This window comes from Gigantopelta aegis, chromosome 4, assembly GCF_016097555.1.
Source record: "Gigantopelta aegis isolate Gae_Host chromosome 4, Gae_host_genome, whole genome shotgun sequence".
Lineage (NCBI taxonomy): Eukaryota > Metazoa > Mollusca > Gastropoda > Neomphalida > Peltospiridae > Gigantopelta > Gigantopelta aegis.
In genome coordinates this window covers 110304105-110331792 of record NC_054702.1, presented here as the reverse complement: position 1 = coordinate 110331792, position 27688 = coordinate 110304105, and the positions used below count along the sequence as shown (strand labels likewise).

General features: G+C 34.6%; 1 protein-coding gene across 2 annotated transcripts in view; it reads left to right on the top strand.

Annotated features, from left to right (window-relative positions):
- Window positions 1-24029, top strand: part of LOC121371749 (centrosomal protein of 85 kDa-like) — a 29493-nt gene extending 5464 nt beyond the window's left edge. For both annotated transcript variants that reach the window (XM_041497874.1, XM_041497875.1), the window contains 13 exons: window positions 431-561; window positions 2258-2296; window positions 4555-4811; window positions 8127-8591; window positions 9378-9517; window positions 9996-10110; window positions 13372-13466; window positions 14090-14168; window positions 15035-15187; window positions 15697-15981; window positions 18509-18679; window positions 19196-19415; window positions 19923-24029. In XM_041497874.1, coding sequence (XP_041353808.1) covers window positions 504-561; window positions 2258-2296; window positions 4555-4811; window positions 8127-8591; window positions 9378-9517; window positions 9996-10110; window positions 13372-13466; window positions 14090-14168; window positions 15035-15187; window positions 15697-15981; window positions 18509-18679; window positions 19196-19415; window positions 19923-20092 — 2247 coding nt within the window. In that variant the 5' untranslated portion in view covers window positions 431-503 and the 3' untranslated portion in view covers window positions 20093-24029. The remainder of the gene's footprint in view (window positions 1-430; window positions 562-2257; window positions 2297-4554; window positions 4812-8126; window positions 8592-9377; window positions 9518-9995; window positions 10111-13371; window positions 13467-14089; window positions 14169-15034; window positions 15188-15696; window positions 15982-18508; window positions 18680-19195; window positions 19416-19922) is intronic.
- The last annotated feature ends 3659 nt before the right edge of the window (window positions 24030-27688 follow it).

Genomic DNA, 27688 nt, shown 5'->3' with positions numbered 1-27688 from the left:
CAAATACAGTTGTATTATTTTGTACAACTGTAAAGAGAACGCCGTTATGCTATGACGTCACTTACATTATGTCATGTAATGCGCGTAAGATTATATCACATAATGGCTGATTTTGTAGACTCCAGAGGGATTTTTACATTAAAAATCAGTTAAAATTGACAATGGGTAATAAAGAGAATAACCAACTCGCTACGAGGAATTATGAATTATCTGTCCCTCATGAATGAATGTTGTAACTCATGAATGAATGTTGTAAAACATTCATTCACTCGGGACAGATAATTCATAATTCCTCGTAGCTCGTTAGTTATTCTCTAAATACTTGTTAATATTAAGTAATAATGTGCATTATATATCATTGAATAGCCTTCCGCGAGCATTCATTTAAGTTACAAAAGTAAAATATTGGTAAAATCTATATTTTTTGCAGGAGTAGTCCTATGATGTAGAAAAGGTCTAGTTCAGTTAGTGAAGCTGATGTCTCTACAAACCGCTGTACAGAAATGTTCCACCAAGCAGACATACCAGGCAAAGTCCCTGCACTCTCTTCAAATATTTCAGGTGAAGGTTTATTATTATTTTAATGAATACAAAACTTCAAACCATGTCTTTGAAATTTTGTATTGATCTTTATCAAAAACTATTGAAAACAAGTATATATGTTTGTTTTTTTATCACCAATTGTCATGTTGACTAATGTCCTATTCATTTGATCTCTGGTTAGGGACAGGTTTTTGTAACGGGGATTCTGTGAATGGGGAGGGGGGAACCCAACAAAAAACATCTGACATTTTTAAACTTGGTATTGGTTAATTTATTATTAGTTCCATACCGGTCCAACCAGAGAAGACTATGGATTTAATTCATATTCTGTCTGTCCGTCCGTCTGTCCATCGTATAGTTTTCCGGATGATTTTTCACAATGTCTTGAGCTATTAAACTGAATTTTTTTTTATAAAGTTATGGCCATTGAATTTAGGAGATACAAACACTTATTTTTGCAATGCCTCAAGAAATTGAACTAACATTTTATGTTTAGCTTTATCATGTTTTGTTACAGATCACATTTGACTTTCATGGTGATTTACCCATTTTTGACAGAGTTATGGCCCTTGAACTTAAGAACTAAAACAATTTGTTGGGGCCCAGTAGGGGACATGTATTGCTTTAGCAGTACTCAGAGTGCTTGTTATATCTAGTTACTAGTATATCAACAAAGTTTACAAGTCCTTTATAAATTTATTAAATTTTTCATTCCATATTTACACTAGTATCTCAGAGCATTTGTTAATTGGCAGAAATCGGATTTAAGGTCGACGGCAGTCATTCTTCACACCCTTGTTTTGGTTTGGTACACAATAAATATTATTTTTTGATATGATATATTTGATGAGAGATACTTTTATTTCTTTCATCTTTTAAAACTTAAACAATATTTTGCTTAAAATTATGAAAAATAAAAACTTATTGACCTGTAAACATTTTCTGCTCAATATAGAACATGGAATCATTTTTATTTAATGTGATGAAGCATTGTAATAATATAGCTAATTTTGAATTTGAATGATGTCAGTTGTCTAATGATGGCATTTTCCATCGCTTTACAATAAAAAATAAACTGGGTGTATGACAATGCAAAATTACTATTTAAAACATTTTGTTTAAGAATTACTCATTTAAAGTGATTTAACGGTATGATAGGTTATATTTATTGTGTAAGAAGCCAAAACGAGTGCAAAAAGTGACTGTTGTTGACCTTAACTTAAATAAACATACTGACATGTTGAAGTACCAAAGCTATTATACATGTTGGTGTGAGGATTGCGGTAGATCTTCACTTACTAGTACGGTAGTAAGTGTACACGTTTGCAAACTGTTCCATACCTACCTACAAATATATTTACCGGTACCTTTATCTGACACCCAATGGCTGATATGTATGTTTGTGCTGGGGTTTGTTAAACATTCATTCATTCATTCATTCATTCAGATCTACAACAACTATTTCCATTTTAAAAAAAATTAAATTTATTGCTAGTATATTTTTTATTCTTTTAAGGATTTGCAAAACATTTATGTCCATGCATATAAAGTTGTTTATATAGAGAGAATGAAGGTAATTTTTTAAATATGGCAAAAAAAACCAAGCACATTTTGTTTCAATTTTTATGTGTGCATTACTCATATAGATTATAAGTATGCCCTTTGTAAGTTTTGTTTGTAGGTAAATGTTATTTGCACATTTGTTTGTTTGCAGACTATGAGAAAATGCTACAGAATCAACAGTATATAGCAGGTTTGTTTATTTTATGTTGTCTCTTGTTCTTAATTTACAAATTCTATAGAGTTGTTTTGAGGAAATAAATATTAATTACAAATTAATTGAAATTATGTTTTAAAGAACAGATGGAAATTGTAACACTGTAGCTAATTACAAAAGTGGACTTTATTGATGCTGTTGAAGGGGGGAAAATCAGCTTTTTCAAATGATGATTGATAACTGCATTTAAAAACTGTTAATATTTAGTGATTTCTTTTAGCTTTATTCCAGGCCACTGATCTGCAGTTGATACCACGTTGGGTGGTGGTCATAATTTTTTCATGTAACCTTAATTAGTAAGTGAATGTCTCCATATAAACTGGGTGTATCAAGTTGTCTATACCTTGTAGCATTAAGCATTAATACATTGGCTACGGAATTCTGCCACTGAGAATTTACCATTGTAGAAAATATTACAATAGCTGCCCTCATTAAACTCGCCAAGTCTGCTTTGGATTTGCCTCATGCCGGGGTTGGTGTACCGTATACTGATTTTAAATATTGTATCAACCAATTTATCTTTTCGACTTGGCAACGTGATTGGGACGGTGAGGTTGCGAACAAGTTTCATGCTACTAAGCCAGTCTTGGGAGAGTGGCAGTCCTCCTATAGACAGTGCAGGAAGGATGAAATAGTCTTGTGTCGTGCCTGCATCGTTCACTCTTACTTAACCCATTCATTTATCTTGAAGAAAGATCCTCCACCTCAGTGTGAGCATTGTCAGTGTCTTCTGACTGTGCGACACATTTTGGTGGAGTGTAAGCAGTTGTCAGCAACTCGAAAAGATTTATTTGGACAAAGAAATGTGATGGAATCATTTCGATTCCATCCAGAACTTTTATTGCAGTTTTTACGCGATACTGAATTTTATTCTAAATTTTAATTATATCTATCTGTGATATTTGTATTTTTTACACAGTCTTTTACACTGTGTTTTTATTTAACTGTTGAATTTTTATATTGATGTTGATCATCACTTTGTTTTTCCATTACCATAGTTTGACACCCAATAGCCGATGTATTTTTCGTGCTGGAGTGTCGTTAAACATTCATTCATTCATTCATTCATTAAACTCAGTAGACTTTGCAGATCCTATCCTAATGTTTTCCACTAAATTTATATTTAACATGTTTAAGATTTGTGAATCTGATCTGACTGCAAAATTAATTTGCAAGGAGGAGTGGATGGCAAGTGTATTAAAATGAAAGACACAAGTCTTTTTTTTTATCCTGCCCCAAGGTAATTGTTTACAGTTCATCTTAAAATTAGGAGTGGAAACTCATTTGACCTTCCACAGAAATAAATTGACATGGGCATTGTCTAATTGTCATGGGGTTACTAAGCTATTAGCAGACTGCAATCTTTGTGTAGCACGTGAGTAAAATTAACGGTAAAAATTTATAGATACAGGGAATTTATGTACATTATGTGGGGGTTAGACGTAGCCCAGTGGTAAAGCACTCGCTTGCTGCACGGTTGGTTTGGGATTGATCCTCATCTGTGGGCCCATTGGGATAATAAATTTCATTTCAGCCAATGCACCATGACTGGTATATCAAAGGCTGTGGTATGTGTTATCCTGTCTGTGGGATGGTGCATATAAAAGATCCTTTGTTACTAATGGAAAAAAATTGCAGATTTTCTCTCTAATGCTATATGTCAAATTTACCAAATGTTTGACTTCCAGCAGCAAATTATTAATAAATCAGTATGCTGTAGTGGTGTCATTTTACATAAATCAGTATGCTGTAGGGGTGTCATTTTACATAAATCAGTATGCTGTAGGGGTGTCATTTTACGTAAATCAGTATGCTGTAGGGGTGTCATTTTACGTAAATCAGTATGCTGTAGGGTGTCATTTTACGTAAATCAGTATGCTGTAGGGGTGTCATTTTACGTAAATCAGTATGCTGTAGGGGTGTCATTTTACATAAATCAGTATGCTGTAGGGGTGTCATTAAACAAAGACATTTCTTTTATTTTACAGAAATTAGTAATTTTAGATACATGGTATTGTTAATTGTTTATATTTACAGAAACAATGTGAAATATAAAGACTGCATTATCTTTATTAATAAGATGTATTGCTATTAATATAAACTTCTCCATATAGTGTCACAGCTTTTCTCTGATCATGTACGATTGTTATTTGAAGATAGCACTTCGAAACCGATATCACACCAAAATATTACTCAGACAATATATTACATATTTGCGTGGTCTATCTGTTTAGGCTATCGAGATGTTCCTAGTGGTTCCCAGATGTTGATGCCAACACCATCTGTGCGAGGTCCTAGTTCAGTGGATTCTGGTTATGAAACACAGAATTATTCCAGGAGACCTTCTAGTAGTGCAAAACCTTTTGGGAGAACTTTCACTGGTGTTGATGTAGACAGTTCAGCGGTCACTCAGTCTTACAATCCAGGGAAATATGGAGTTGTGACATCACAGCAGTTCTATGATACATCCTATTTCCCCAAGGAACTACAGGTATATACTGTTGGTTTTTTTTTTCTCAGATATATTTAAATTTTATTCATAACTATCCAGAGTGCAGAAATGAAAAATATTTCACTAGTCCACCGGACCAGAACCAACTATAATTTACTAGTCCACCAGCCTATTCAACAATATATTAATTATTATTAATAGTATCTTTATATATAAACAATATTGTAGCGAAACTGGCTTATTTAAGGCTAGTTTCTCAAAAACATGAATGTTAAACAAATAGAAACCGTTACATATTTATTGTACTAACGTAAATAAGTTTTACAACCAAATATTATACAAAATTATCATAAATGTTTTTTTTACATATCTAATTCTATAACAAATATTAGTCACCAGTAGTATAAACAAATAATTATCGCTAAATTAAACCTTAAATAATATTACAGTGTATTTAAAGTAAAGTTAACCTTACGTTTTGAGCAATCGGTGATCAAGTGATGTAAAGCTGTTGGGTCACGCTATTTATAGCTGGAAATCAAATGACGGTTACATCCCAGACCCAATAACATATATGTATTTCGTTGCAAGTGTTGTTGCAAGTGTGTGCAATGTTATTCACAGCCAAAATGTCTATTTAAATCGGAAATGTTTAAAAGATGTGTAATTTAATGTATACTTATAAAACGCGGTCACAAGGTTGGTTGTCAAACGATATGTCATTTAGCTATTTTCGTGACTTAAAAATTGGAATAATTAAACTTTAAAAGTGACATTATAATTGAAAGTCGAACTATAAACATGTCGATATATTAATTTCACAACAAATATGTTTATTTTTAAAAAACAATATGTTTTTTTTTTCCATATACATACATACATACATACCAGTGTTCTCGCTGCTCCATTTAAGCGGGGCGTCCCGCCCCAGTATTCCATTTTGCCGCCCTCCTTTCACGTTCCCCGCCCTCCTTTATTTTTTAGCGCCCCTCTTTATTTTCCAGCACCTATCTCCGCTATTTCCAAATGCAAATTTTGTTCCACACAAAAATCAATGATCAGTCTGCACACTGGACATCAAAGGAAACAAGCTGCGTGTGTACGAAAAAGCAACTGATGAAATATTTATGACAGTTACCGTAACATAATTTAACAGTATTTGTAACAGCTTCTATTTTGCCCCATATCTGTATCCATGTGTATGTTTGACAGACACAATAAAAGTTATATTTTATGTGAGCAATGAAAACATTTTATTTTTTATGAATTCAGCAATCTCCGATTGAAAAAGACCTCACTTATTTGGTGCCAAATTTGTCACGTGATCAGAACGGTCATTCTGTCTTTTGTTTCCACTAACTATCGTCTGATATTTTGTCCTCAGTTGCAGATATAATTGGTTGTAACTGATGGTTTTTACTTTCTGTCATTCTGTTTATTCAGCAGTTCTTTATAAAATATTGTAAACTTTTCATGCTGGGGGATATGAACGCTTATAAAAACAACAGGAGTGGTAGTGTTTATCATTAAAATCATTTATCTTGAGTGCCAAATAATATATACACCGCCTTTACAAAAACGAAACTACTTTTATCAGCTGGCGATAATATTTTATCACAGCGATCGATTCATGCGACGAAGATGGAAATAACAAAAATGTATCCGACATTAGGAGATCACTTTACAAATATCTTTATTGTTTTTCGTATATTTTGAAATCTTTATTAAAAATAATAATATTAAAACTTTGATCGGTCCAGCAAAACCGGAACTGCCCGTGAATGTCAGAACGATATCATCTTCGGTTCAATTAAAAGACGAGTCTGCTTGTATTTCGTATTTATGGTATTTTGGTTTTTTTGGGGGGGGTTTGGGTTGTTTTTGTTTTTTTTAAGGGTGTGGTGCCGAGCGGCCGCCCTCCTTTAATTTTCACCCAGCGAGAACACTGCATACACACACATACACATACACACACACACACACACACACGCACACGCACACGCACACACACACGCACACACACACACACACACACACACACACACACACATACTATCAACATCACATGGCAAACGAACGAAATCAAATCCCTGACCTATTTTGAAATATTCTAATCAAGGCTAGGTTTTTTACATTTCTTTCATGTAGATATACAAAATTTAAGTATTTAACAGAAGAATATATTCAAAACACACCAGCAAGATATTTTCAATGTAAACAATTCATTATTGTAGGAACTGTTGACCTTTGACTGGGTCCGTTTCCGATGAATGAGGCTAAATCGGAATAGCTATCAAAATGGAACCATTTTCGTTGTTTTGTTTTTTATTGGGTTTGGGTTTTTTGGGGGGGGGTTTCATGTGTGTGTTTGTTTTTGGGTTTGGTTGTTGTTGGTTTTTTAAAGCTATAACAGCATTTTAATGTATTAATTGGCAAAAACGGTGTTGAGGTGTTAAGACTTGAAAATGTTTGGTTCGAACATCCATTATTAAATGTTGAATAATGTAAACAATGCATGTTTGTAATGCCGTTTTAGCCATACTTTTAATTTTTACTTCTGTTTAAGCCATACAGTCATAGATCGTGGTGCTGTTTCAGCCAATGATAGATTCCGTTTTGTCCAGTTTGGTTCCGTTTTCATTTGAGGCCATTTTGCCACAGTTCCATTTTCGCTATAACCCGTTTCCGGAATGTTGTGTTTTCGCAGTTTGGACCTCCAAAGCAGTCTATTGGCAATGCGGTACATGCATTGTTGTGTATTTCGCCATCATTCTGTACTGTTTGTTTGAATGGTTTGGAATTCTAGCATGGCTGATGCAGAGTTGTGGATTCAATCAATGCTAAAAAATTAAATAATAAAATAAATAAATAAAATTACAGTCGGTCAGAAAACCCCCAGATCGCCCGTCGGACTAGTAGTTGCATTTTTAACTCGTCCTTCAAAATTGTTACTCGTATTTGGTGAGTGGCTGAGTACTTTTTGCACCCTGACTGTTCATTTGTAAGAAGAAAGGCATATTTATTCAGAGAACATTTTCATTAATGCATCATGATTTGCTACACTAGCTTCAAATAAAAGATCGCTACACAAAGACAATTGACTAGATATATCGTTAATCAAGATTTTCCGAGCTGGTTCTTTTGGTGATGTATGTATAATATAAATATTTTCAAAAAATAATATTGTACAATCACATTTTAAATGCAAATGTTTTATTGTTTTATGCTGTTTAACTTGTTTCCTGGTGTTGAAAAAATTGCATGTATGGACCTGAATTATTATTTTTCAGTTTACAAGTCTTTTTTCCTTTTAGTAGATTATAAGAATTTGTCATATTTTTTTTATAATGCTAGAATCCAGTTGCCAGTGTTGACTATCAGAGTCAAGGTATACTGAGAGACAGACATTCATACACCATAAGTGACAGACAGCATGATGCAGACCATGGATTCCATAGTGACAATCAAATAAAACAACCATACTCAAATGTGTATGTAACAGACGAGCAGCAGACATACTCAGTAAATCAAAGCACCTACCCAGCAGGACAAGACCAGGCAAGAAACCGACATTCCTGCCACGGAGAGGAGTATGACACCGACTATACATCGCCGATGACAACACCTCCGACACTGAGTGAGCATAATATACATTCCACTTATCAGTCTCCGGTGAAAAGCCAGTCGTATGTGAGAGCTGACTACTATGATGTCGCACACGAGCCGGCTGGCTATGGCAGGTCTGCGAGTTCATCTAGTCTACAGCAGTGGCAGCAACAACACAAGGACCATCTTCTCCAACAGCAGCTGGAATCACAGGTCAGCACTAAGCTTTGTCATTTTAACTTAATGTTTGTGTTTCTATCCAATTAAGTTTCAAGCATGCTTTCCTGGGCTATTTATCCATGATTGTGGGTTAATGTTTGTTAGTGTAAGCGGAGTAGATCAAGTCACCTTCCATAAAGCCATTAAAGGTTACTCTGGGTGGGAGCTGATATCTGTATGCAAACCCAGTGGGTTGCACCATACCATTCACTTTATCATGCATTTCAATACAATTCCTATGTCAGAATATATTCTGTGAAAAATATGACAGTGTTGAAAGGGTTGTGTGACTGCATTTGCTTTGTAATTTCCATCAGAAACAATCAACACCATTATTTTTAGTTATTCATCCTTATGCCAGAGCATGTATGATTAAACAGATTTTAAACCAATTAAAAGTTTGACACAGGCCATGAAACTGCAGTTCTGAATAATATTTTTAAAAACCTCTACATGTTTGGATAATTATTATTTTCATCAATTCTTAGATTTAGAATCTAGTCTATGTGCAAGAATCTAGGTATGTAATTATTAGTAAATGTATGATTAAACAGGTTTTAGGCAGTACTATTTGTGTACCCAAAATGTGTTTATCACCTCCAGCCCACCACCAATTAAAAACGTGACACGGGCCATGGAATTGCAGCACTGATTTAGAATTTAGAAACCTCAACATTTTTGTACAATTATTATTTTTGGTCAGAACCTAGATTTAGGATCTAGTCTTTATGTACAAGAATCAAGTGATAAAAATGTTTATTATATAGCACTGTCATTCAGGCTCTGTATGGAGGAAGTCAGACAAGCATCGAGGGAGTTTTCCAGCAACTCCGACTGAAAGAGGAGGATTCGGCACGACTAGACCCCGTGCGTCGTGCTGCTGACAACATCATCAGAGAAAAGGATGCCGTTATCAACAGGTGCCGTTTTATAGTCTTTCAATTTGTTTCTCTATATGGGTTTCCTGATGTTAAGTGGACTGTCCTGTGTTTGCAGCCATTGTAAGATGTTTTGACAAATAGAGCCTTTTTGGCAACTATAACTGCATATTAAATACATTTTACTTCTTTAGAATGCCAATGTCTGTATATCCAATGTGTTTAGAGTCAGGTGCTAATGTTTGTAGTAATATTTTTGATTTTTCTTCGTGTGGGCAACAACAAACACATGACAGGAAAATATCTCTAATATGTTATTTTAGTCATCAAAAAGGATCTATAACTCAAACTCATTAAAAAAAAGTATTTTTTATCTCAAAGCCTTATTTAATTTATTTGTTAGAAATTATTGTAATTTATTTTGGTAAATTGATTTGGTTATAAAGAGTATTTTAATTTTAAGTAATAAAATGGCATTTTAATTTTTATTAAGAATGTAACCAATGAGTGTTTATTGCAGGTTGAAAAAGCATGTGTTTCAGCTGGAGGATGATAAGCTGTCCCTGGAGAAGAAATTGAGACATTCTCTCACTGGCAGAGAAGGCAGGGAGGAATCTGGTCAAATGAGAATACAGGTGAGCTGCGAAAACTTCACACTTACATCGGAAAGAAATATTTCTTTACGGAAACCTCGGCATATCTGTTTAATGAAACCTATTTTAGTGGACTGGTCTTAACGTCCAAATCAGCTGAGTGACTATAATGCTCCAGAATACCCGAGGTATCCACTTACAGTCACGTGATATCTTCTTTCTTCTGTCTTCTTTGCTCTTACGGTTCAAGTTTTCTCTTTACAGTGTTTGTAGCTACAGGTGCTAATTTCACAAAGCCTTTGTTCTAGTAAAACTGCCGTATATCTTCGCCTGTAAGTCGATCTCGGCTATAAGTCGAGTCCCTAATTTCAAGCCCTGAAAACGTATTTTTTTATTGACCCGTTTATAAGTCGACCCATGAAAAACTACTTATAAATATTGAAATATTTCTTATTTTCAGCACATGAGAACAATAATATTTGAACAAAAGAACATTATTTTACAAACGGTTTTCACGTTTTGTACATCGCAATATGATCAGACTATTCCAATCAAACTATCATTATTACATAGCATCAAAACGAAATATTCCCTTAGTAGAGAGTGAAAGCTGTTTGACTGTTACTGTATAGTACTGTACAGATGGTTTTGTGCACAGACAACAACTTTATTTATAAACACTGACAACAGATCACTACGATAAAACTGAAAGTATCACGTTTTGCCGCCATATTAATACATGTAAGGAGGATAACTCTGGAAAGTACACTGGTTTTTGTACCAAATGATGTGTGTCCCTATTGCTCTAGATAAGTGAACTGCAGAGATCAGTCTATTTTAAGGGAAAGCTTAGTAATATTCATGAAGTTCATCACTGCCAAAACATTGTTTGAACAACCATTAATGCCAGTGACCAGATTTCAAAATAAACTCAGGCAACAGGTAGTTAGTATTGTTTACATTTTTACTATTAGTTATGACTGTTAATTTAACTAAGTGGACTGTTGTCTTGGCATGTGAGTGAGATCGTACGCCTTTTCGCATAACCAAAACCGTTCTAATACCAAAACAAATAGGTTATAAAAAATAAATGTGTCAAATTAACATATTTGAGTATAAATACATGGCATACTTCAACAATAAAACTTGTAAAATAATCCCCAAAACAGTAATATTTTTTAGGTGAAATTTTTTTACCCTCTTATACCGTATTTGACCGGAAATAAGCCCATGTCTTTGAATAAGACCCCCTCCGTTTTGATAGCATTTAAGAAATTAGGCCCTCATTCGTAAATAAGCCCACCCCCAACTTCGTCACCTTATAAATAACATGAAATTGCAAGTTTGCTCAAAGTTCATTTACCTCCTGCAGATAATTAAACACAAATGTAACACAATATTTTACCACCAGTGAGATTTAGCAGTCTAACAATAACAGTGTGTAACATTGTTTTCAATTTCATGCCTGCAGTATTTCTCTGAAGTATCCAATCCCAAGTATGAACTAAAAACCAATGTCTATTTTTACCACAACACTGGGTCCACAGTTAATGCTAATTAAGCAAATACCTTATTCTGATTGGCTAAGAACAATGACCTTAGATTGATAATTCTTTGTAGTGTAAGCTGGCTGCCTGTGTCAGAAACGTGTATATGCTATTGGGTTTGTTGTTAATTGCTGTTGTTTTAAGTCTTCTCAGCATTAAATTTTGGATGTAAATAAACAGCACTGGTAAGTAATTGTAACATAGAAGGTGTGTTTCTGATAATTAGATACTAGTAAAAAAACCCACAATTTAATTAATAAACAATTATTATTTATTATTAACAAATTAATGGAACACTAATTAATAGATGTGCTACTGAACGTTTTTTGTTTTCTTCCTAGTTCATTTAAGTATTGTTATTTATTTTAATTATTATTATTAAAAACAAATTCAACAAAACTGGCCCCTTGTCTGGGAATAAGCCCACCCCATGCTAAGCTCACAATGAGTTGTCTTGGCCCCCTGGGCTTATTTCCGGTCAAATACGGTAAGTCGACCCCCCAAGTTATAAAATAATTTTTGGGTGAAAAAAATTTGACTTATAGGCGAAGATATACGGTACTTGTATCATGATCGTGCACACATTTTGACTATTTCTTGAAGTGTTTATTCAAAGATTTGTTAAAATGTCATACGTCTACGACAGCTTACATTTTAATTGTATATTTCAATAATAGCTTCAGTGGTTAGACGTAAACATGTCTGCAGCCTATGACGTTATGCATAACGTGTGACAAGCTATAAGAAGAAATAGAATTTTACAATGAAAACATGATTGCGAGATACAGACTTTCATGTAATAGAGTTGTGACTTGTTGGATGACGATTTGAGATGGGATATAGTTTTTGCAGCACTACCGTCTTTTTCAATTTTCAATCTTTCCTTTTCTACTTCTAGTAGACATTCTTGCCCATCCAATATTTCTTGATCCAGTTTTAGTCTGTTTTTCTATATCCGCGAGTGGATGCTCGATCTTTGTTTTACTTTTTAAGGTTTTTGAAAATGTTTTCAAAACTGTTGAATTGTTCATTTGATGAACATGCCATATGTGCAGACTTGTTAGTGTTTTTAGTGCGATCATTTGAAGTGTTTGAGGAGCTGACAGGTTTTTTTTGTTCAGAAGAAATAGATGTTTGTTGAATTTCACCATCGATCACATCCAAACTGTGTAATTTCAGTATCATCTATTAATGAAGTTTTCGCATTGACATTGTTGCCATAAATTTGTATAATCTTTTCATCAGTATTTGATTAATCTAATGGCTTTTCCCCCACCCGCTGTGCTTTAATAAACTCTGTTGATGAAATTAGTGTCTCTTGGTAAGGCTGAAAGAATCTTGTCATCTCTTTTTCACTTCTGATGCTATCCTTTGTTGTCCAACATTAACAGAATTTACCTTGTTTTGTTATGGTTGCCCACTCTCTCTATTTTGTAATATTGCTTGTTGTATTGTTAAATTTAGCAAATATTATAGAACATATTTTTCTACTGCATACAGTAATCTTTCATTTTCTTCTTTGCTCCAATTTTGTTTTTTCTTTACAGTGGACATACGAGTACATATTTACGACGTATGTATGAACATTTTATGAAATATTTGTACAACAAATAGGAGAAATGTTCTTCCATGCATACCGTTTGGCAAATTGGACCCTGGTAACATAAATATTATTTTTTATGTTTGTTGTTGTTTTTTACTCCATCTTTATGATATTTTTAAACTGGATAAACTAATTTCTTCTTTACCCATGTAGGAGTTGCAGCATAAGATTGCATGTTTGAAAAATGAACTAATTGCTTCGAGTACACAGAAAAATGAAGACATAGATTCACTGGAAAACAAACTAGGGTATGTTGATTGCGTTATCTGTGTGAAAAAGATACTTATTGAATCTTTTGACCAGATATTTTATAACATACTTCAGGATTTCTGCAAGCTACAGTTTATTGGTGTTCTTTAATTGGTGTTATTAATTTTTCTTTTGTATTATCATTCTATATATCGGAGAATGAATGAATGTTTAATGGCACAAACAAAATATTGGTTATTGAGATGCAAACATATCCTTGAAATGTATTTTATAGAATTTTATTGCTATCAACATTTCCCACAAGGTGTTTTCATACATGTTTTTAATAGCTCTTCACTTCTCAGTACATTTTCATATGATTAAATGTATTTGATAATTCATTTAAAATATATTTTAGTTTAGTTTTTTCAGTATTTCACATTCAAATATTTATTTACAGCTTGTTATTTAATTAGAAATGACCACCACTGTGCTGTAGAATCCACTCTCTAGAAATGCAATACAGATAAAGACATAATTGGAAGTGGATATATTCACAACTTATGAGTTAAATAGCATTCACCTTTTGATATTTTAATTCTTATGTTATAGAGCAAATGTGAAGAAGAATTCATAAGTTATATTGAATTCACTATTTGTGATATTAATTCTTGTGTTGTAGAGCAACTGAGTTTGAGAATTCACAACTGCGAAAAGCACTGAAGGAAAAGCAAGCACATGTAGATTCAAGTATTTCACAGGTATCACATTTTAAAAGAAATATTTTAAAAAATCAGATTTGTTATTCAGTCAATAAAGATGTAAATCATTCATAGTGTACATTAATTGTATAAGAATGCACCTCAGATTTTAAAAGGGTATTTAATTTGGTATCAGAACTTAGATCTTATTATTAGTAATAGGAGGAAATTTTAAACTGCATTGTCCTATAATAAATTAACAAATATTTTGATTGGTATAGATTTTGTATGCCCTTGCTGTAAAAACATTCTGATATACATGCAGGGCTAGCTCTGCCACTCGCCAAATTCGCCAATTGCGAATTTTAGGAACAATTGGCAAATTTTATTTTAATTTGGCGAAAAAAAATTCATGCAATAATTGATATTTGCTGGAAAATAACCAAGTTTTGCATTTTTGGACATAATTTGGCAAAATGTTTTGCACTCCCAGAGCTAGCCCTAACATGTATTGATATGGCTGTACTAATCCAGTTGGCAAAATAGCACTATTCTGGGAAAGGAGAAGTCGGTTCCAGAACTGTTTCAATTGTGTGTGTAATATTACCAGTAATTGAGAAGTGAAATGCGTGCATTGTTTCAGCTGTCTGCTCTGCAAGGCTAAATGGGTAGGTGTAAACCACTTGCACCGATCAGTGATCCATAACTGGTTCAACAAAGGTCATGGTTTGTGCTATCCTGCCTGTAGGAAGCGCAAATAAAAGATCCCTTGCTGCTAATCGGAAAGAGTAGCCCATGTAGTGGGTACAGCGGGTTTCCTCTCAAAATCTGTGTGGTCCTTAACCATATGTCTGATGCCATATAACCGTAAATAAAATGTGTTGAGTTTATCGTTAAATAAAACATTTCTTTCTTTCTTGTTTCAGCTGTCTGAGAAGGAGCGAGAGCTGGGAGAGTGGAAGTCCAAGTGTCTGGAGATGAAGGAGAGTCACCTGGAGGCGCGCAAGAAGCTGGACCAGCTCGAGCTCTATCTCGGGGATCTGCCCACAGCCGAGGCCATGGCGCAAACAGAGATGAAAATATCCTTTCGTTTCTACTTATTCAGTATATCAACATAACTACAGAGAAAATTACAATGCTAACACAGTGGACCACATAGGTATATTTTGTCCACTGAACTCTGTTATATGATCGTAGGTTTAGATTTGTTAAACCAGAAGTAGAAAGGAGTGGCATTTCTACAAAGTAGTAATGATGTGTAGGAAAGATGTATCATCCTGGGAGTGGCAGTCCTATAGATGAAGCATCTGTTGATGATTCAGTAATTAAAACCTCAATAAAATACCCTTTAAACTGCCCTGTGCAGGGATACTCTTTGAAATATATGTTAATAGTTTTGTTGTATATATTTAGAGGAAAAGCCAATATTTGTTCATTTGCATGAGTTTTTAATTCCAAACCAGCAGTTATATATTTTCAGATGTGATTTAAAAGTCATAGGTGTAAACCAAATTGGTATTGGTGCTTTATTTACACCAGACTCAATTCCAAGTTGTTATATGATGTTATGCATCTTTAACGCGTTCACCTGCACAAAGTGAAGCAGCAGCACCAGCAGTCGGTGATGCAGGTCGAGGACCTGGAAACGAAGCTGAGTGACACCAGGAAGCAGCTGACCGCGCGGGACTTCACCGAGCAGGAGCTCCAGCTGACGGTCAAGCGGCTGTCTGACCAGGTGGACGACCTCACCAGCGAGGTGGACAGCCTGCGGTCCGAGGGAGTGGGCGCCACACTCTACCAGATTCAGGAGGAGCTGCAGGAGATGAGGGAAGAAAAAGAGAGGCTCGCTATTGACCTCGAAAAGGCTAAAAGGGTATGGACAATTTTTTATATTGAGCAGGATGTTTTTTTAATTAATAATATATTTGGTTTTATATCATAGACCTTAGTTTTCAAGGTACGTACATTTTCTGTTTGGACAGATACTACAAATACACTATGCTAAACTGATTGGGTTTTTTATTTTTGCAACCAGTGCACATTACTGGTCAAAGGCTGTAGTATGTGCTTTCCTGTCTGGGAAAGTGTATATACAAGATCCCATGCTTCTAATAGAAAACTATGTGTCAGAATTACCAAACGTTTGACATCCAGTAGCCGATGATTAGTTAATCAGTGTGCTCTACTGGTGTCGTTGACTAAAAACAACCAAACTTTAACTTTATCTACAAATACCAATAATGTGTAATTAAATGGTAAGCAGTTGTAAGTAATGTGTAATTAAATGGTAAGAAGTTGTAAGTAATGTGTAATTAAATGGAAAGAAGTTGTAAGTAATGTGTAATTAAATAGTAGTAGGTTGTAAGTAATGTGCAATTAAATGGTAAAACATCTGTAATAGTCTCAACATCCTTTACACTGTCAGGGTCTTTAATGGCTGCAACTTGGATTAATGCAAATTATTTTATGATACAATTATTTTAACTTATTAGACCATGCAAAAGGCTTACATTTTTTATTTTAGAAAAGCTTCTAATTTTAAATACAGTCAAACCCGCTTATTTGCATACCCTCGGTGCTGCTCGATTTTGTGCAATTAACCGGGTTAGTCGATTAACCGATAGAGTACCGACTTTCACTTTGTAACAGCCATCCAACTACAAAGTGGCATGGGAGACAGTCTAGCATAATGCGGTACTTCATACCGGAACTATTACAGTTAACACATGTCACATGCAGTTGGATATATATAAATGTAAAAAAATATATCTATCGATATATATAATTAGCATGGCGTTTTTGTTTTAATCTGCCAGACCAGAAATCATTTTCTAAAAAAACCAACAACGTCTGTCACTGGGCGTCGTTTTCTAAAAACACAAACTGGCGTCGTTTTCTAAAAACACAAACTTTGTGCATTAAAAAAAAACCCACTGACCATCCACTAGTGTAAACAAAGTGTATTAGCCATGTAGTTAATGAGATAAACTTGAAACAACAGAACCATCAAAAAGTTCACGTTTCATCGGTGCACGTGTTTACAAAATGACGTCAGTTTCCGGAATTACCGGGCTGTTGATTGACCGAATAGAATTACGTGAACTTGTATGCATTTGCTGGTATGGTGTTCTTTCCATCCCAAAAGATACGGCAAGCTTTGGTATTATTTGTGATCCCCAAATAATGACTTTGCTATTGTTAAGCAATTAAAGTTAAGCTCGGCTAGTGAGTCGTTATCAGTTCCAGCAGTCTGCATTGCATGCATGACCGGTCTAACACAATTGACTGACCTTCATGGTGAGGTCCGAATGATTGGTGTCTAACAATATAGCAGAAACTTAGGGACGATCCATAAATAACGGTCTTTGTTATGTTTGTTTTTTTGACGACCTCCCCCACTAGTCTTTTTTTTTTCCGCTACATTTTCCGGGAAGCAAGTGATAAATCGTTTCTTTTGCGTTTAACAGATATAGCGTACACTGCATCTAATGAATAAGTGAACAACAACCCTTTCTCGGTCACATTTATTAAAAACATAACCGCCTAGGACGATTGATCTGTAATCTTTTAATTATTAACAAGGCTTCTCAACATAACGTAATAATTGATACAGAACAATGATTGCCCTGAACACGTCAATCGAATAGGGCCTCAATAGTTGAGTGCGCATGCGTACAAGCGCACAGGCGGTACTTCTAAAAATAATAGTCGGAGAGTTACTTGTTATTGAGATGGCCTCTGATTAACAGCAATATATTGCAAACAAAACATTAGGTCTTAGGTTTATTCAACTTAATTATGTCATTCTTAAATCTTGTAGTCGGGTATTGTGATTCACCAGTAGTAACGTGCACACCATCTCATTTGCATGTCACACGTCGACTCTGTAAACAGCGATTACACTTACAGTCGGCTTACCACACAGTGAGCTCAAACAAAACAGATTAATCGGTGATTTATTTGAGTTTTTTTGCCAAAGTTTGATAGACATTCTCAGTCATTTGTGACATTAATTTAGCACCAAAAAAAAAAAAATCGTTATTTATATGTGCAAATAACCGATATATAGCCTGTAGTCTGTGCAATTAACCGGATGTTTTGTAGTGTTATAAGGGCAAATGGTTCCGTGTTGGGTGAAAATAGTCGATTAACCGAATTATGCTATAAACCGATGTGCAAATAAGTGGAGTTGACTGTATATGGATTTATTGGTTAAGAATTAATGATAAACTAAATGTACAAAGTTTAAAAAAAAAAAAAAAAGCCCAGTCTTTAGAAATCCTGATTATAAGTATTTGTTTTAATAAATTATATTTTTGTCTTAAATTAGTTGCTGGAGAAAACTGAATCCTGGTTATAAGAATTTGTTTTAATAAATTTATATGTTTGTGTTAAATTAGTTGCTGGAAAAAACTGTGAGGAACTTGAGACGATCTGAACAAAAATATCAGAATGATGTGCGTCAGCTTTCTGAACAGCTGAGCCATGAGGAAGAATCCGTGACTTTGTTGAGGGAAGACATCGCCAGTAAGGATGAACTCATTGAAAATCTCAGGAAAAATATCAAAGAGGTGAGTATCATTTAGGAATTTCTTACGTGCACATTACAAAGAACAGTGTATGCTGTTGTTAGTATAGCACAACGATAGCAAATGTGTGGGATTTTGATTTCAAGATGGCTGATTGGACAAACAGGAATGCATCACAAATAGGTTTTAGTTGGGAAAATATGTTATTTATTTTTAAACCTGTTTTTTGATGATATGATGATGGAACACTGCACATGTCTTACAATGTTTAACATGTATCCAGCTTGCTTTTGCTCAGAAGATACCTTTTAGTATTCTCTATATTGTAGTTTCTAGAAATTCAAAAGTATTAAAAATAAGGAATAAAGCCCCCTCACTACAAATATATATTTTTAAATTAAACTTTTTTTTTTTTTTTCCAAGATTCTTAGTGAAGAAACCCACAGTCAGACTACAAACTAGTACATATTTGTAGTCCAGGAGTAACAGATTGTTGTCTTCAAGCAAACATTTTTGTTATTGTTCTCAATAAAGACAAAAGTATTACTTTTCCTTCAGCTGGGAAGTGAGAACCAGGACCTGATGGAAGAGAATCTGATCACGAAGGAGCACCTGCAGCACTTTGAGGCGCAGCTCACTGATGAAAGTGTGCGACTCCAGCGCAGGCTGATGATCGAGCTTGGACTGTGTTTCTCCAACCTCCAGTCCCTCGTACAGATCTGCATGCAGCGCGTCAACGGAGAGGACCCCAACATGTCCATTCTCCTCGGAATCAATTGTACTCCAATCTCTATTCACTAGGCTCATTTCAGTTTCAGTTAATTTAATGCTTTATTCAGTTGAGGTTCAAGCATTCTGTCCTGGGTAGACTAATCTATCTGGTCTGTGTTTTACGGACAGTGGTTTTGTGATTAGTAAGAAGCTCTACACCTCCCCATTGAATCATTAATGCTTATTTTGGATGGAAAACGGTACCGGGTTGTGAACACCAGTACCTGTTAGCCTTAAGTCCAGTGACTTAACCTCTTGTCCACCAAGACTGATATTACTCTCATAATAACATATATGCAGTTATAGCATTTCCAGAATTTATCATAATGTGTGGGTGGGAGTTAGATTTTTCTAGGACTCTCCAGGTAATTAATTAAAAACATTCCAGCAACAATTTTGGTGCTTTGTACTGCTATTAATTTGTTTGTGAAAGAACACGTACTGCTTTCTACTTTCTGATTATTGGGACTTTGTTATTTAAAAGGTAGTCAGTTTACATTTTGTTTGTTTTCAGCTTCAAGTTCTGAAGCAGATGATTTACCGACGAAGGTTGAAGGGCAGACACTCAAGCACTGGCTGACGAGGGTTGCCGAACTTCGAGAAGAGATTGACAAACTAAGAGGAATAATCTGTAACAAATACGCTGAAGATATGGGGGACAATTTGACGTGTAATCCACAATAAGGCTGCTATTCACATTGTCAGTATAGGGACAGATCCAGGAGAATGTGTTAGGGGAAGGATACACCTTACCACCAGGAACATCGGAGTACCCAAAAGTACATTTGTTGTCAGGGAGATGTTTCAGGGAAAGATTGTTTATACACAATGCATGTTATTGCACTTAGAAATATTGAAGTTATTTCCCTTCTCTAAAATAAATCCTACATTAACATAAATCCAGTATCTTCAGTAAAATAACAGATATATCATCATTAGATCTGATATGCAGTTACTGAGTTTGTTTGAGCACTCTGTGATACTTGAGATTTCCAGTGATTGTTTATCAGTATTCAAGTTGAAGTATATGTATATACCCAGTCTGTCTCAGGGATCATTTATAGTGATGCTCTACAATTGTTACTACATTATCATTTGCCTCTTTAACTTGAAATCCATTTTCTAAAGATCAAGAATACATTTGATTCTCATTTTTTAAATTTACCGTGGCAAAATGCCAAGTATGCTAAATGTTTTGCAGTATTTGTCATCTGTAATTCTTGCATCTTTTTATTCTATTCCTTTGACTGTGATGCCACGATAGTTATGACCACAGATGGCAGTCGGGCATAATGACCCATCAACTTTGGAAGAGTAACTGGCATTTTACTTTTTTAATACATTTGTGCATTTAGTCTCTCTCTTATTTTTTTAAATTGTATTTTCACAGGAAAATACTATATGAGTATTATTTTGGTAATCTGTATTGAAGAGATGATATGTTATATAATTTTTGTTTTTCTATAATTGTTTGTGACATGAAAATTTTATATTTTATTTGGAAGTCATTAGGTTAATTACCTCAAGACAAAACTATGCAATTTGTGTTTGTTATTATATATTGTAAGATTTCTTTACAATGACAAATCAAATCATTATATCCATCCACAAACTGCCAGGTCCATTGGTACAAGAGATTTCAGACCTTCCAACATCACTCATGAAAGGGACGCATGTAATTACCAGTGTCATGATTGTAAATTCGTTAAACAAATTATTATACTTTTCCTACTGATTAATATAGTAACATTACAATAAATCATCATGACCATGACTGATCATAGTTTTTCAACAGTGTTCTAAATAAAAAATAATTACATTGGAATAGTTAAAAGATGAATGTGTTCTGTTTTAGACATTGTTTACCACTAATATTTTAAGTTCCCCCTCCTCCCACATGATTATTAGGAATGAAAATAATTCATGACAAATCCCATACCATGGCAGATTTGTTATAATGTCAGATGTGAGCATGGAACAAATGTGGTCATTGTAATGAGGTCTGACTCGTGTTCATATTGAACATATAATTTGTTGTAAATAGCTCAAATGTACAGTGAATGGTATTATCACAGAACACCAATATTTTCCTAGTCGGTTGATTTACAGTTCATTCTTCTAGCTTAACTTGTATGAAGGACTCTTTGCTTTGAAGGCCATACGAGATTGATTTCAGTTTAATACTTTAGCAAGAATCGAAGAATCCTGACCAACATGTTGATCTCGTTTTCCCCAACTCTTTACATTTTAAATACTAACAACATAAATATGAGTGGGTCTAACATATGGTAATTGCGATACTTTAATGAGAAGAGAAACCTGCAGCTACTTAGGCTGCTCCTTCATTCACTTTGGATAAGGCCAGTTCTGGATGTCAGCCTTTAAAATGTAGGGAAGAAATTAAACTTTTGGTATCATTTCTGGGATTTTCCATATTTAAGCTCATTAAACTGCACCATATTTAAGTCCATGGACTATTATCGTAGTTGCAAGTAATATATTTAATTATTTTCACATTTATGGTAAAAAAGAAAAAGTCTGCAAATTAATGAACCCCATACAATTTTTGAATAATTAACTTGAATTTCGTAATATCAAAATTGTAATGTACTGTCAGTGGCTTTGCCAGAAATGTTTAGGTAAAAACAGAAACTACACATTATTAAATGTATCCATCAAGAACCCATCTTCATAAATCAAGGCTAATATTCGTTCCTCGTATTCAGCCTTGATACATGTCAAGAAATCGTGCCACAAAATGCTTAAATTTCATTGAATGCGATGAGATCTGATTGCAACGAATCGCAACACTCCTTATAGATTCCCTTGTTATTGTAAACAGAGATGGCAGCGTCGGTGTCCAGCGGTTTTCGATATTGCTTTCAAGATTGTCACATGTTACCGATGCTGTGATTGGCTAGAATATATGCTGCCACCTCGAGATGAAGGCAGTTTAATAGCAGCCCCACAAAATCCCAGTTGATAGCATCTTCTGTGACATTTAATATTGAAATTGTTTTACACATAACAAAGATTGTCAATCAGCAATATGTACTCCATTCATATCCTAACTTACACTTCTTTTATTCAAATATGAATATTTTTCAACTTCTTAATTTAAGCCCTGAGCCTAATTTTGGATAATTCTTATCTTTTCCTGTGGTATTTTCCATATTTAAATCCAGGGCTAAAAAGGAAGTATTAAAATAGAATAATAATGCATTCAGGCATTATGTAGGTAACAATATATTTTAAATGTAAACTTACCATGTACTGAAAAATAATAATATAAGCATAATTAATAGATATTTTATAAATAGTTGTCCATTTTTAGATGGTACATAATTGTTATTGATTATAAATAGTTAATTTAAACTGTTATGTTAGTATAGTATCATCTCATTCAGACTATGTCTGTGATAACAAGTTTCTGTGATTGACATGTCAAGTATTATTTCCATGTATTGTACAAATTGTATTTTTGTGTAATATTAATTTAATTATAATACATATTATTTCAACACTTACCCTGTACAAAAACATTCCATCCATGCTGACACTGGTGCTAGTTGTTTTAGCAGGAACAACTTATAAGAATAACTGTACATTTACTTATTTAAAATATAGAACCACTTTCTTGCCATGTGTATTAAAAACTGGTTTCATGACATAACAGCTGAGGATCCATTCTCATCACACCACCAAGAGAGGTAATATGGGATTTGAAAATAGTTCAAATACTTGCTAATTGTTTGCATAGTACACCGGACAGTCCCAGGATCATACCAAGCTGAAGATAATGGAGGGATGGGGTGTAGTGAAAAATATCTGTACTGTTATTGTCTTTCCTCCAGCTACACAAAAAAAAGCACACCTAATGTAAAAGGGAACTAAATCGGCATTATTAATAAATTAGAATTGTCCAAACAAAAAGTAAATAAATAAACTATGAAAATAACTCACGATAATCATGGGGGGGGGGGGGGAAGGAGGGGGACGGGGACCCCACCCCCAAAAACCATCATCAATGCATGTAAGATTTAAAATAAAAAGAAACGCAACCTTTTAGAACCAACATGTAGAACAAGAAACAATAATCGGTTTTTATCGGCAAACATTGAGATTCTAAGATAACTTATAAAATTTAAAATAACTTGTCTGTCAGTCAGTGGTTACTTTAAAATATAAATCCAGCTATCAACTGTAGTTTTCTTGTAGTTATGAATTGTACGGAATGACAACATTCTTATTTCTGAATGAAGACATTTTTGTATTCTCTCTCAGTTTTACGATGGCTTTAAAATGCTATCGCAAATCAATTTTAGAGTAGCTTTTGCTATAGCATTGCCAGTTGTTGCCATGAATTTCAAAGGGTGAAGACTGTAACGAATTATTGTCTGTATATTGTATCTCATTAGCCATTGACTGCGATTATTAGTTCTTAAACATTCCAACAACGGGTGAAACAACAGGTGAATGTTTATAAAGAAAAACCTGCAAGTTTGCTATGAAAATACTGAATGCTGTCATCAAATAGTTGTATTTAATTGTTTTATTAATATGTTGTATATGTAAACATGTTGCTATATGTATATTGTTTAATAAAATCAAATGATCTGTTTGTGTTTATCTTTCAAACATCATTCTACCTACATCATCTACTGTATTCAAGATACACCATTTCATCCACCGTCAGAAATGGATGTTTCAAGTACACTTACCCATCTTACTTTAGCCCAGTGGTGAAGTGCCAACTTGATGCGCAGTCAGCCTAGGATTCATCCCCGTCAGTGGGCCCTGTGGACTATTTCTCATTCGAATGGAATATCAAAGGCTGCGTCATGACAGCTTGCGACCAGTCGCAACCGGTTATGCAATTGTCAAAACGACTATAAATATGGTGCTCTGCCAGAGTGAGTTGGAGCTACTCTCGGCTTACTAAAATCCAAACTTATACGTAGCTCCCTACCATTCACCTTCAGAACGACCATCAAAATTGCGCCAAACTTCCTTCATTAAAATGCGCTCCATTTCTCAACGGGACATTCCAAATTGCATAGCACCATACCACCTCCCGCTTATTACCAACTTCAGTTGGACTGCTGGTGCTCCCTTGCACCTACCAGTGCAAGCGGTTCCTCCACCTCCCCCTGTCCTGAACGGAGGAACTGGCTGAGGCCAGTACTTGTGCCCAGGACAGGTGTGTGCTACAACAGCTTGCTCTGAATGTGCATGTTAACCTTTTTGGAATTGGAATTGGAGCGAGTCGTCAGTTCTCCGCACCTCTGAAGCTTTCGAGGTAATGGTCTAGCAGTAAACACTATCGAGACTGGCTGGAGACTGATGCTGCTCAGGTCAGGTCAGGTCAGGTCATTGGGCTTTATGTGCACATTCAGAGCAAGCTGTTGTAGCGCACACCTGTCCTGGGCACAAGAGCCGGCTCCTCCGTCCAGGACAAGAAAGGGGGAGAGGAGGGACTGCAGGTGCAAGGGAGCACCAGCAGCCCGACCATGGTCGGTAGCAGGCAGTGATGGTGCTATTGAATTTGGATAGGAGCAAAGTATTATACCAAAGAGAACAGGTGCGCAATTTGGGTATACCCCCACGACTAATTGTACGACCATCGCGCAACAATGCACGAATAGGCACACAACTAGTCGCGCATCATTGTGCAACGGTCGTTCACAATCATGTGACGGTCGTACAGTATCCGGTGAGACTGGAGAGTCGCGCGACACCGCAAGATACTATCAAATCGGTCGCAGCCAGGTTTTTTTTTAACATATTCAAACACCTCGCTTTGACTGATTTCGGTCGTGCCACGACCACCAGTGACTTGTCGCACGATTTTTTTACGATTGTTCGCGATCCGTAGACCATCATAAATTATCATATCTCTCAGTGTAACTGGGGCATTACGTAAGTATTTGAAATGCTTATTCCAATCAAGGTGCAAGCATGCTTTCCTGGGGACACGGTCCAGCAGTGTGAACTGCCTCTCCAAAACTAATTAAAATTTTGTTATACATGTATTATGTAACTTGAAATAGTTATGGGAATGTTTATAAATGTGAATTTAAATTCCCAAGCCTAGCGCTTGCCCTGCCCATAGCCGCTAAATTTTATTTAGTGGCCTATATATAGGTATAATTTTTTTAATTGTCCATTTTGTATGTGAAATTGGCTACAACCAAATTATTCCCAGTGTGAGCCCTGCAATCCCACGTCTAATTTGTCTGGTGAGCAAACCTTTAAAAAGTACTGCAAAATAAACATTTTTTAATCACAAGCAGTATACCATCTTTACAACTATAATCCCAAATTTAACACAAATAGATGCATAGGTACTAACATAAATCTTAGTACATAAACAATGATAATTCAAATATCCATTTATTCAAAGATATAATAAGACTTGGTGTTCATCACATACAATGTTTTGTCTAGTTTTTAACTCGATTCGTGATTTACATAATGGTAACAATGATTTGGTTTATTAAAAATGTTATTATAAACAAATAAAATTTTGATCCATACGGTAGCTAAAAATGTGTGTGTACCATATGTGCGAGGCAACTGATTAATAAAAAGAATATCTAAAATGGACAAACATTCAGATTGTCCAAAGTTAAAACTAATTGTATTGCTGATATTCTTGATAAATGTCTAGAATAAATAATACTATTTTAAAAAATAATAATACTCTGTATAATAGCATCATATAAGCTCCTGGGACAAACGCAACCATGATCATTTTAAATCGATTCAATGCTGCTAATCAAAAAATTTAAAAACAAAATATTCACCAACATTGTCTAATGTGTTGACACCACCAAATCAAACCCATAAACAATAGTAAAGCATGGCAAAAGATGCTCCATGCAATTTTATTATTATATATATATCTATCATATAATATCTTGCATTTTCAGTGCAATCAAAGTATGTGATATTTTGCAAATTAGATGTAAATTAATCAAGGTCACTGCACTAGGTTTATTGACATTTAAGCAAACATACTAGGGTATTAGGATGACACTCCATAATTGACGTATGCATTCATAGTCATCAAATAAAAACATTTCAATAGCAATTTTACACTGAAAGCTGTCAAGTGTTCAGAAAACAACAAATGTTAAGCACTACCGTATATCTTCGCCTGTAAGTCGATCTCGGCTATAAGTCGAGTCCCTAATTTCAAGCCCTGAAAACGTATTTTTTTATTGACCCGTTTATAAGTCGACCCATGAAAAACTACTTATAAATATTGAAATATTTCTTATTTTCAGCACATGAGAACAATAATATTTGAACAAAAGAAAATTATTTTACAAACTTCGGTTTTCATGTTTTGTACATCGCAATATAATAAACTATTCCAATCAAACTATCATTATTACATAGCATCAAAACGAAATATTCCCTTAGTAGAGAGTGAAAGCTGTTTGACTGTTACTGTATAGTACTGTACAGATGGTTTTGTGCACAGACAACAACTTTATTTATAAACACTGACAACAGATCACTACGATAAAACTGAAAGTATCACGTTTTGCCGCCATATTAATACATGTAAGGAGGATAACTCTGGAAAGTACACTGGTTTTTGTACCAAATGATGTGTGTCCCTATTGCTCTAGATAGTGAACTGCAGAGATCAGTCTATTTTAAGGGAAAGCTCAGTAATATTCATGAAGTTAATCACCGCCAAAACATTGTTTGAACAACCATTAATGCCAGTGACCAGATTTCAAAATAAACTCAGGCAACAGGTAGTTAGTATTGTTTACATTTTTACTATTAGTGATGACTGTTAATTTAACTAAGTGGACTGTTGTCTTGGCATGTGAGTGAGATCGTACGCCTTTTCGCATAACCAAAACCGTTCTAATGCCAAAAAAAATAGGTTATAAAAAATAAATGTGTCAAATTAACATATTTGAGTATAAATACATGGCATACTTCAACAATAAAACTTGTAAAATAATCCCCAAAACAGTAATATTTTTTGTTGAATTTTTTTTACCCTCTTATAAGTCGACCCCCCAAGTTATAAAATAATTTTTGGGTGAAAAAAATTCGACTTATAGGCGAAGATATACGGTAGTTTATTTTGATGTATGGACATTCAAAATAACGTCATTCGGGTTTGACATCATTTCCATTCAAAAAGACACCAAGTCACATATTCTTACTTCATTTGAATATCTAGTAATGGCGGACTGAAATTAAAGTTACGTGTACAGTTTACAAAAACATGTATTGAGCTTGAGATTATAT